Here is a 12317-nt window from a genome sequence, read left to right as displayed (position 1 = left end):
TTACATCAGTAAATTTAGCAAAAGAATTTAATGGTGTTAATAGTTGAATTTGAATTTTTAAATCTCAAAAATAGAGAGACTAATAAACATATGAAAACTAAAGTTGAAAGAGTACAAAGACTTGAAGTATATTTTAATTTTCAAATATTTACTCTATAATTTAGCTTAAAAAATAATTAATCAACGCGAAACGTGGTAGGAACCATACTAGTTATCGATAAAAATATAAAATAAGAGTGTGCTTTTTATTTTGACGAGTATTTTTATTATTATTTTAAAAATAAATTTAAAATAATTGGTTAACTTCACATAGGGGTTTTCTAATTTAAGAAAAAACTAAATATATATTTATTTATCTATCTATTCTTATATTAAAGTTAGTATTACAACTTAATCGAGAACAAATTTAATTAAAAATTGTTAAAATAGCCTTATTTTGTGAAAGTAATAAAATTTTATTTTTATCGTCGTTGTCGTCTTTTTATATTTTCTATAAAATAATAAATTTTAACTTGATATATATATATATATGAATTTTAAAATATAGAAGTTCAATAGATATTTTTTTAATATGATTTGTTGTCACCCACAATATGTATGGATGTGCCATAACTAATATATTTTAAATGTTATTGTAAATTATATAAATATTATTATAAATTAATATCTTTTTAATAGTGATATAGGTTTTTTGGATGGATCAAGCTAAGTCGAATCCAGGCTCAAGCTCAAATTTTAAAAAATTGTGGGCTTGACTCGGCTCATAAACAAGTCTATTTATCCAATACTTACAAAATAAGTTACTTTTTTGGGGGAGGGAGAGAAAGGGTCTAAATAACCCCAAACTATTCCGAACAAATCAATTAAACCCCTCATAACCTTTTGACCGTTAATTCACTAGCATGGCAACGACAGTTGTTAACGTGGCATTGTCATATCAACAAAAATTTTAAAAAGTATATTTAAAAAATATTTAAACAAATTTATAAATATTTTTTAAAAAAATGTTTTTTTATTATATTAAAAAAAATAAGTTTGAAATGTTTTTTGACAATCAATTGTCCAGGTTCATTCAAGTAAAAATTTAATTATTTTTTATTTTTGAAAAGTTTTTGAATTTTATAATTTTCTGACATGTCACTGCCACATCAGCGCTATTAATGTTTACATCAATGAGATTTACTTATTCAAAAACTCAACTATTTATAGATCATTTTTCTTTGTTATAAATATAAACTCCTCGTTAGAGGTTTTTTACCCTTCCTAATGTTGAAAAAATTGTACAAAAATACTAACATAAAACATATTTTAATAAATCCATGCATTGCATGGACAAAAACATTTTAAAAATATAAAGCACTACTAAAATATTGACTCATGTTAATGATAGATTTATTCTTTAAAACACAATACAATTTTTTAAAAAAATTTATTAGTATTTAAAACTTCAAATAAAAAGTTTAATGTTGTGAATTCAAAAAAATTAAAGTTGTATGGTTTTTAATATTTTTATTTTATTACACATAAACAATATATTACTACTTAAATTATTTTTTTAAAATTACGGTGATTGAAGTAAATATAATTTGATTATGATAATAGTGATTATGTTTAAAAAACAAAATCAATTAATTTAAAATAGTCATTACAAATATGGGAAAGAAAGGCACTAACTTTATACGTATATGTATAGATAAGATACATTTAAAGGATTCAACTATAAACCTATTGGCTTGATTCACGGATTATAGACATTATCATTTCACCTAAAGTTATTTTTAATCAGAAGATAACAGCATCAAGCTTTTTCTATCTTTTGTCACCGGACACTGCCAGTAATTATGGGCAAATCCCACAACATTGCTTAAAAATGCAACACCAAAATATATAAATGCCATAAAAAAAGAGCACTGATAACATCAATATCCATAACTTCCAGAGTGCAATTCAATTTGGAACTTTAGGGTCAGATATATAATCAAAACAAAGCAGTTCTGGTCCTACCAAAGAGTTTAATCCAAATTCAACTCCATTTAACTACTACTACCACCTTAGTTTCTTGACTTACCACCTTTTCCACGGCCTCGTCCGCCTCCTTTCCCACCACGTCCTCTCCAACTGCCACCGCCACCCGATGCCCTGTTTGAATTGCTCTTTCCCTTCAAATCTTCAGGCAAGGGAAGGATATGATCAATACACTTGCGGAAGCTAAAATCATCCATAGTTTCATCATCCCTAATCACAAAGAAACATTTACTCTTCCACTGGGGATGATTACGGATTTGGAAAGCTTTGACCCCTCCACCAATCTTTCTCTCAGGCTCTAGATGACCTTTTTTAAGCAAGTCCAGCAATACCATATGTTCATACTGCAACACAAAGCCAACAATGATCGCAATATGAAACAAAATTCAAATATTTCAGTGCCTAAGGATCAAATTTGACAATACAAGATAAGAGCAATGAATCTTATGTGCATTTTCTATCATTCCTACAAAGCAGCCTTTCCTCAATCTAAACAATATTAAAAAGCCAATCTATATTACTTAGACTCAAGTGCGAGTATCAGATTTTGATACACATATGACACGGGGTATTTTCAATTTTACTTCTATGTTTTCCCATGGAGTAATGTTATACTCGGCTTCTAATAAACAATTACAACATTAAGCTTCATGAAACTAAAAAGTTTACACCTTTATGCGAGTGCAATCATTTACTATCTTCATTCACCATGAAAGCTATAATTGTAAAGCTACTACTGATACAAACAAAAATAAAAAAATTTCTTCTTCTACATAAAACAGATCATCAAATACCAATGAAAACTAAAAGCGAAACCAGAAAAAAAAATGATAATTTAATTAGTACCTTGTTAAAGTTCAGTTGAGTACCCCAATGATAAAGCAAATAGCAAAAGTAATCCAACATCTCCGAAGACGACCCGAACTCCTTCGGACCGAGCCGTACACGACCCGACTCCGGTGACTCATCTGACTTCTTCTCCAACCTTTCTTCCTCTACGGACTTCTCCAGTTTCTGTTTTTTGGAAACGTCTTCGGTTTCTTCGCCGTCTTCCTCTCTCCCGCGCTTCGATTTGGAGTCACCGTTGGCGTCGTCTCCGGCATTAGGGTTTTGGGCGGAGGAGTCAAGGTTTTCGAGATCCATGTCTTCAGTTGGTGGGTTGGCCTCGGCGGGCTCCGGCGACGCCTCTTTCTCCGCCATTGAGGAAGATAAGATTTCAAACCCTAGAACGTTTGGCGGCAGTGGAGGAGTTTGCACAGAGGTTTTGTTTAGTTTTTCATGGGTAGAAAAAGAGGCTTTATACCTTGTTTCCTGATTAACTACTAGTGCTAAATCCCACTCGGCCACTACGCTAGACGGTTTTGATAATTTTTTGGGATAATGTCATGAATGGCCCAGTATTTTAGGGTTTGTTTTAATGTGATATCTCTATTTTTAAAATGTCCAATTTCATACCTAAATTTTGTTGATGTGACTGTATAATTCAATGACATGTTTAATAAACCGGTTGGTTTTATTTTTGGCATCTATCAGAAGACCTTACAAGATTAGATAGGAACATAAAATTTGTGTCCATATTAAATATATATCATATTTGTGTAGTTCATAATTTGCTTTCTGCAACACAAAATATTGTGTAATGTTAAAGGCATTAAGAATAATTTGTTTTGGCGCAAAGTGGATCAATATTCTCAGTCATCTAAAATCGATTAGTTCCACTTGAACACAATCAGGTTCAGGTGAATATCTCCACCCATATTTGATGAAGACTCAAAAATTTGATGCAGCCTCGCCGTACTTGTCTGCTCCTCTGCTTTCGGTTCAGTATATGCCGAAACTGATGGCATTCCAACAGTTGAAGACTCGAATTTCTTCTCAAATCACCAGTAATCTTTGCAAGAACAAGTGCCATCATCGAATGAGTGAAACCGACTTCGATCTCTGACAACGAGTTTTAATCCATAAACCTTAGAGATCAACTTCATAACTGTATGACAATCTCTGCATATTCTCAGATTCTTTACTATTCTTATAACCCTCCCCTTACAAAGCCTTGAGATCCCGAAAGCTACAGCAAGCTTCTCGCTGTGTTTGGATACCGAATCTTCCTTTTCTTCCTCATCTACATCGTGCAACACACTTGCAACTTCAGGAACATAACCTCCCTCAAGCCTAAGCCTTTTAATTATCTCCTTAAGCTTCTCGTAAGCCTCTGCTGTAGTCTTATTCGTTTTTTCCCCTGCCACGAACCTATACAATGTCCTGTCAACTTCGATCATACTCCAACCAGGTGTTTTCTTAATCTTCTGATCTGTCATTGACCGCCTCACAGTGGCGACATCCTTCCATTTCCCTGCAACTGCATAAATATTTGACAGCAGCACATTATCACTCGAATCATAAGGTTCTAGATCAAAAAGTCTTGGCTTTACTTGCTCTGCCAACTCAACATTCCCATGAATGCCGCAAGCACCAAGAAGAGTTCGCCAAATTATAGCATTAGGCGTTATTGGCATTTGACATACAAAGTCATAAGCCTTCTGCAGGTAACCAGCTCGACCATACAAATCAACCATGCAGCCATAGTGCTCAACCGTAGGGTCGATATCATACACATCCTTCATCCTAGAAAAATAGTTACATCCTTGTTCAATCAACCCGGCATGACTACAAGCGTATAGGAGTGAAACAAAGGTAATCCAATCTGGCCTAATTCCGCACCCTTCCATCTCATGGAAAACCCGTATCGCCTCTTCCGCATAACCATGCATTGCAAGCCCCTCTATCATTGATGTCCAAGAAACAACACTTTTATGTAGCATACTCCGAAAAACTAATCGAGCCATCCCTACATTCCCACACCTTGCATACATATCCACAAGTGCATTGTTCACGGTAGTAATCCAATTAAACCCAGATTTCTCAATAAACCCATGTAAGATTTTACCAAACTCAGATGCCCCAACTTGTGCGCAGCCTGAGAGCACCCCAGTCAAGCTAACCTCATTGGGTCTCAACCCTATCATTCGCAACTCCCTAAAGTACGCAAAAGCCTCATCAAAGAACCCATTATGCGCTAATCCGACAATCATAGTACTCCAAGAAACATCATCCTTCACTTTCATCTCCCAAAACACTTTCCTGGCAAGCTCCATCTCCCCAGCTTTCGCATACCCTGCAAGCATTACATTCGATGAAGTCGAATTCTTAAAAGGCATCATATCAAACATTTTTCGTGCACCCTTTACATCACCACACCTAAAACAAGCCGTGATAACAGCATTCCAAGCTACAACATTTGGTTCACGCATTTGGTCAAACACTTTCTTCGCAAAATAAACAGAGCCGCATTCTCCATACATGCTAATCAAGGTCGTGCCAACAAACAAATGGGTTTCAAAACCATGAATCAGAGCTTGACAATGAAGCTGAATCCCAGTTCTCAACGACCCGTGATTTGCCGCCGCCTTAAGAACAAACGCGAAAGAGAAGCTATCAGGAGGAACCAATGATTTCCCACACATATCTATGAAAGTAAATATTGAATTCTGAGGGATACCCGATTCCGAGAACCCTCGAATAAGCGTGTTATACATGAAGACATCCGGGTTTGGGAAGTTAAGGAAGAAACGGCGAGCGTAGTGGACAGCACCGGGGACCGTTACTGCGCTATGGAGAATTAGTTTTCCGGCGAAAAAAGGGTCGGAGTGGTGGCTGGTTTTGACGAGAGAAGCGTGGATTTGTTTGAGGATTTTGAGAGTTTTGCAGCTGGTTAACAAAGAGAGGCAGTGGTGGGGTGCGTTGTTCATTTCTCAGTTATGTTCATGCTCCATGGCTCTACTTTTTCGTTGCCGATTCGAAATGGGTTTACTTTTAATCAGAAGAGAGCATATTAATAAATGATAGTATGATACAAAAGAAGCACAACTAGCAATTTGTTATTAATAGCAAGCAATCTCTCCCAAGTTGAGTTTTGCATGGTGGACATTCAGGTTGCATGGTCATGCTTCTCCTTGCTAGAAGTGTGCATGTGGGGATCATCTCCTGAACACATTCCAGATGAAAAATTTTCATTTCAGTGGGATATAGAGCTTCCAAATCTATGACCAAGTATGATTATGATTTCCTTAGGGTAACATCTTAATTCCTACATCATTCTGGTACACACTTTTTAGTGTGAATTCCCCATTAACTAAGAAGTTCCAGCATAATGAGTCTTTTCCTTCCCCACAATTTGATATAGGCTGCTGATAAATTTGGTAAAAATCTCATTAGCTAGCTCCAACGATAAAAGGGTTTGAGCCTCAGGTTTTCCATTGTTGTTTAGTGTCCCTAAAAGCGAGAGTTTCTTCTCCTTCACCAAGAGGGCCAAACATGGGCTAAATTAGCCAAAAATACTAGTTTAAAAAATTGAGGGAATAGGCCAGTTTTTGGTATATTTATCGGAATAGGCTAGTTTTTGGCATATTTATTGGAATAGGTTGATTTTGGTTTATCGGTCGGGTTTTTAGGGTTTGCCTAAGGGTTGGGTTAAGGTTTTGTTAGGATTTTTAGGGTTCAGGGATTTTTAGGATAGTAAATAATTTTTTCTAGGGTTTTTAAGGGTTTATGGTTTATTTTTGGGTTTAGGTTTTAAGGTTTAAGGTTTAAGGTTGAAAATAATAAGAGGTTGATTTATTTGTGTTTGTGTTTAAGGTAGACATTATGAAAACTTAAAGGTATCTTTTAGTTGACGATGATGCAATAATACTAGGAGACCTATACATTTCTTCTGTCATGTCAGGATGGAACCATTGCCTTAGAAGGCCATTGCATTGCAAATCAGGCTCCGAGTTCGCAGTGCTTATTCGGTCACGAGTTGTAGTATAACAAGGGCTCCTAATTGACAGATGTTAATGTGGGATCATGGTTTGGAGTATAAATTGGGAGCCCACCTGACAATAATTATCTGGTCACGGGTTCAAGTTCCACCTCACCGAAAGAGGATGGTTTGTAAACTTGATACAGAAGTTTGAGATGATAATTTTAGAGAAAAAGTTTGGGGCATTCCAGTATAACCAACTCCACCAAAAGAAGGATCTGTAACCTCCCTATTATCCAAAACAATGACAGAGTTGGATACAAGAGCAATGTCAAGGGGAACAACGGTGGTTGTGGAAAGAAGCTGGAGGTCGAGTCGGGGCAACAACGGTAGCTGGAGGTTAAGTCAGGGCAATAGCGGTTGCAGTTATTAATCATTGATTTAATCATAGTTCAACTTTTCTCCAACGTTACAATTACTTGGCCCCTGACAATCCACTTGCCCCTAACTTCGTCATCGATTTCGGACAAGAGGGAGGTTGATGATATTGCCTTTGGTGGAGACGAAGAAAAAGAGTAAGTAGATTATACTGGAAAGCCCCCAAGTTTTTCCCTATGATTATGATCTCAAACTTATGTATCGGTTTTACAAAGCATCCTCTTCTAGTGCGGTGAAACTTGAACCCGTGACCGCATAACCACTATCAAGTGGGTTCCCGAGTCATACTCCAAGTTGTGATCGCACATTAACGTCCATCAACTAGGACTTGTAGTTAGACTACAACCCATGATCGTATAAGCACCACAAACTCGGAGCATGAGTTGCAATGCAATAAGCTTCTAATGCAATAGTTTTGTTCCAACATGGCAAATAAAATATATGGGTTTAAGAGCGCCACCACATCATTGTGAACTCAAACACACCTTAAAACGAACACAATGGCTCATTCAAACAGAAATAAATTTGTTCGTCGAAAAAATTAACACTTGAAAGTAAAATATAAACAATGGTGTAGAAAAGTTTTTAGGGTGAGGGGAGGTGGTCAAGAGAATTGATGGAGTAAGGGGCGCAAAACTCCCTTTATATAAGGAGCTGGATGGACAACGAGTGAAAGAGGAAAAAATGTACTTTGGTTAATCTGAAAATATCTTGAGAATCTCGAGATATTTGAAAAATAAGGATCGAGATTCCTGATATTTGAAAACTTTTTAGGGGATTAAATTTAGGAAGAGAAAAATGCCCCGATAGGCGCGCGCTTTCAGTGATGTGGCAGAAAGATGCGACTGTCAACTAAAAATGCGTCAAGTTGGGCACACTTTTAGTGTATCTTTCTACCACATCACTAAAAGAGCACACCCAGCGGGGCATTTTCCCCTCTTAATTTCAACCCCCTGAAAATTTTCCAAAACCTGATAATCTCGGTCCTCATTTTCTGATATCCCGGGATTCCCAGGGTATTATTTTTAAACATCTCGATTAAGTGATTTTGTTTTTATTTTGAAAACTCTTCTAAGAACACACATACTATGTAAACCTAAGACGACAGACCTGCAACTGTGAGAAATTTGATGTGCTTTGTTGTCCATGTGCACATGCAATTACTGCATGTGACTCGGCATGTCTAAATTGCATGAGCTTTGTGGATGAACTGTACTAACTAGAACACATGTATAATGTGTAGAAATATAAATTCCCACTAGTCCCAGATAAACATATGTGACTTGCCTGTATCGAGTGCTCCATTCTAAATTGGTACCGAATATTTTGTTGTGTCGCAAGCCAAAAGGTCAGTCAATTTCTACTCAGATACATGACAATATGGATATTCGAGAGAGGACAGACCAACTAAGGTTATGCAGTTATTGTAGGAACTCAAGTCATATTAGAAAAAATGTCCATACTTGAAGATACATTAAGGATAAGACCTCGTTAACAAATTTAAAGATGCTTTATAGAAAATTTGTTATTTTTTTCATTGATTCTCATTTTTTGGTATATGTATATTATTGATGTGCAATACAAAACAATACAATATAAAAGTTTGTTCCATTTTTTCATGAAAATCGAAAAAAAATTGTTTGTATCGTTGGCCAAATGGGTGCCATAACCCAGTGGATGCCGGTTGCAAGATGGATTTATTCTTCATATAAGTTAGGGTTTCAGCTCTTCCTCTTCTTTATCTTTGTCTTCATCTTCACCTCGATCCTCATCTTCATCTTCATCTTCATCTCCTTCCTCCGTGGTTGAGTGTGGTGTCGTCCTAGGTTTCCATCATGTGTCCTTCATTCCACGAACAAGTGGTTGTGAAAATGAGCCACCTTGGTAAAACAATGATATCGGGGGTGTTTGTGACACTATTAACATATAAGTGTATGATGCCGCATGCACTAGTTGTAGATAATGCGGTAGAATTGTCGGAGGTGGCGGATACATCAGTGTTGTCGACATTGGTGTGTAAAATGCTGGGGACAGAGGTGGTGCAAAAAAATACCAGCAGATGGTGTTGAAGCAAGGTACGGTGGTGCATAGTGTAGTGCTTGTGTAAAAAAATACGAGGTTAGTAAAAACACTAGAATAAGTCGAGCCATATTGATCGAGAGGTGGTGTAACCATCGATGCTTCTTGTTGGGTTGGACTCGATGATGAACCCGTCTTAACACTTATTATGAACCCGTCTTCGCACCTATTCCAGACCTTGGATTCCGATGCGGTCGTCGTGGCCTCCTCGTACGACGTTGCATACCCCTCGCCTCCTCTGACAGTAGATATAGCTTGCCATGTGTCTAAACCATGACATGTACTTAGGAGCGGTGGCCAATTCCCAAGCGATAATTGGTTTACGAATAGGTAAAAACTCGTATCTATGCTTCGAAATGTTGATATATTGCTCGGGAATTTAGGTCAATCTTCATCGATTCTTCCTCGCAATTCGACCATGTGTAGTGTTTCAATGTCTTGGGTTCGAGGCAGAATAATTTGCCCAAACCCGAACTGTTGCGTCACCTAATCGGATTCATGTATCTCCATCGTAGCGTAAACTATCAATGACACATTCACGTGCTACACATTTGGATTGACCAAGAATTCGGACATGATGCATTAATTTGAATTCTCAGATCAAAGTATGACATCCATTCAAACTATAGTACGAAATAAAAAAGTTTATTATCAACTTATTATTTTTGAAATCCTTAAATAAATATTATATGATTAAAAATTTTAAAAAACTAACATTGTCTTTCAATTGTTGATCTAACAGCAAACTGATATCTTCAAGCTCTTTCGGTAGTCCCACATAACTCGGGATATGACACCACCTATTAAAATAATATTATGATAATTATATTATAGGATTAATTTTACCTTGTTTTGAGTGGGAAAATATAAGGGTATTCGGCTTAATAATGAACAAAATTATAAATATTTAATAACGATCTTCGATCTGATTATAAGAAAAAATTTAAAATTTAATCTTTTTAACAACTTAATAATGAACTTAAATAAAATTATAAATATTTAAAATATTTTCTTACTATTTGCAATTAGAACACGGAAATATAGTTGTCATCGAAACGAATAAGAGTATTTGTAATTCCAAAATTGAATTAAAAATAATAATAATAAAAATAAAACAGAATTAAATCAAGACGAACTTCAAAGAATTTTACTTAAAATTTTAGAGCTAAAACAATGAGAGAATTGATGGAAATGGATTTAAACGAAAAAAAGGAAAAAAAAAAGATTTGGGTTAATATAGACATAAAACTAGTCATTTTTTTATGGCTGTTGGGAATTTGCCCTTTGGGGAATTAGACCAATGGGGAAGGTTATTGTAGGTGAAAACGTATTCAATTGGACAAATTTTTACCTTCTTTCTTTAAAATCGGTCTATTACAATAAATATGCCAGAAATCGATCTATTTCATTAAATTTCTTAAAAAAACTAACGTTTTTTTTATTAATTTAGTCTCAAACATGTGTAACCTATATTTCATACTTTTATATTTTAATTTATTTTTGTTAAACTTTATTATCTAATGGAGTTAATAATTTTTTTTGGTGTTTTTGTTAATTTAAGGTTTGAATAAAAAATATTTTATTTTTTAAATATTAAATATTTAAAATTTATTTCAGAATTGGTATGTATATATATTTTAAATATATATTTAAAAATATCAATTGCTTTTTTTAGTTTTTTATTTAAATGTGAAATTAATTTTCCACTCATATATGCCAATTAATTTCATTGCGAGGTCCAAAAAAATGTAAATCTTTTTAAATACGTTGAATGTTTTAAATTAACAAAGATTGTTTAGAAGGAATTCAACCTTTTATAACCGCAAACTGAGAAACACATTAAAAAATTATTCACTTAAAATAATAATAATAATAATTGGCATTTTGATCTTGCTTGAAATTAAAAAAAAAAACATTGGTTAAGAATGTTTTTCTAACCAACGCAACCCTTAATATTATTTTTGCACAAAAATCATGTATGATTCAATTTACATTTAGAACACGTTTGGTTCGCTGTATTGGATTAGAGGTGTATTGGATTAGAGGTGTAATGGAATAGAGGTGTAATGGAAAAGCTGTGTAATAGCAAATCAACTGTTTGGTTGAATGTAATGGAATAGAGGCGTAATAGTAATCCTGTGTTTGGTTGAGTGTAATAGAGGTGTAATAGCATAATGAAAAAATAAAATGACTAGAATACCCTTAGCAGAAATTTGTTTTGGTAAATGATTATTGTTATTGTTATTTAAATTTTAATAAGATTATTATTATCAATAATAAATAATTTAATCATATTTAAACATAATTATTATTAAATATATTTTAATTAAAATATATAATTTAATAAAATTCTTAATAATTAGCATAAATTTGTTTTGGTAAATTATTATTGTTATTGTTATTTAAATTTTAATAAGATTAATATCAATAATAAATAATTTAATCATATTTAAACATAATTATTATTAAATATATTTTAATTAAAATATATAATTTAATAAAATTCTTAAAAATTAATATTCTTATATAAATTTACTCAAATCATAATATATGATACTGTAAAATATAAATTAACATAATTATTATTAAATATATTATAATTAAAATATATAATTTAATAAAATTCTTAATAAATAAAATTCTTCTATGAATTTACTCAAATCATAATATATGATACTATAAAAGAAAATTTCAAATAATTAATATTAAATATGATTTAATTAAATATATGATTTAATAAAATTTAAAATTATTATAACTAATATGATTATAGTTTATGAATTTGTATAATTTAAAATAATAATTATTACATATAATTTAATAATAATATATAATTTCATAAAATTCTTGATAATAAAAATTTTCTTATATGAATTTATACAATTTAAAATAATTAATATTAAATATAATTATATAGTGATATATAATTTCATAAAATTCTTAATAATAAAATGTTCTTATATGAATTTACTAA

General features: G+C 33.3%; 2 protein-coding genes across 3 annotated transcripts; both read right to left on the bottom strand.

Moving 5' to 3' along the window:
* Nucleotides 1–1871: 1871 nt before the first annotated feature.
* LOC107949821 (protein EMBRYO DEFECTIVE 514) lies at nucleotides 1872–3367 on the bottom strand. Its single transcript, XM_016884590.2, has 2 exons — nucleotides 2872–3367; nucleotides 1872–2369 (listed from the first exon to the last, which is right to left on the bottom strand). Exons 1-2 carry the CDS (start codon nucleotides 3223–3225, stop codon nucleotides 2052–2054), a joined length of 672 nt encoding a protein of 223 aa, XP_016740079.2. The 5' UTR covers nucleotides 3226–3367; the 3' UTR covers nucleotides 1872–2051.
* A 538-nt stretch (nucleotides 3368–3905) lies between these two features.
* LOC107949822 (pentatricopeptide repeat-containing protein At1g74630) lies at nucleotides 3906–6335 on the bottom strand. Of its 2 annotated transcripts, XM_041090068.1 has the most exons (2): nucleotides 5585–5850; nucleotides 3906–5492 (listed from the first exon to the last, which is right to left on the bottom strand). In XM_041090068.1, exons 1-2 carry the CDS (start codon nucleotides 5627–5629, stop codon nucleotides 3906–3908), a joined length of 1632 nt encoding a protein of 543 aa, XP_040946002.1. In that variant the 5' UTR covers nucleotides 5630–5850. The 2 variants fall into 2 exon arrangements, with proteins under 2 accessions (XP_040946002.1, XP_040946001.1); XM_041090067.1 differs by having other exon boundaries at nucleotides 3906–6335.
* Nucleotides 6336–12317: the final 5982 nt, after the last annotated feature.

This window comes from Gossypium hirsutum, chromosome D03 (genome assembly GCF_007990345.1).
Source record: "Gossypium hirsutum isolate 1008001.06 chromosome D03, Gossypium_hirsutum_v2.1, whole genome shotgun sequence".
NCBI classification, from domain to species: Eukaryota; Viridiplantae; Streptophyta; class Magnoliopsida; order Malvales; family Malvaceae; genus Gossypium; species Gossypium hirsutum.
Note: the sequence above shows the minus strand (reverse complement) of the source record. Positions and strands in the feature narration are given on the sequence as shown.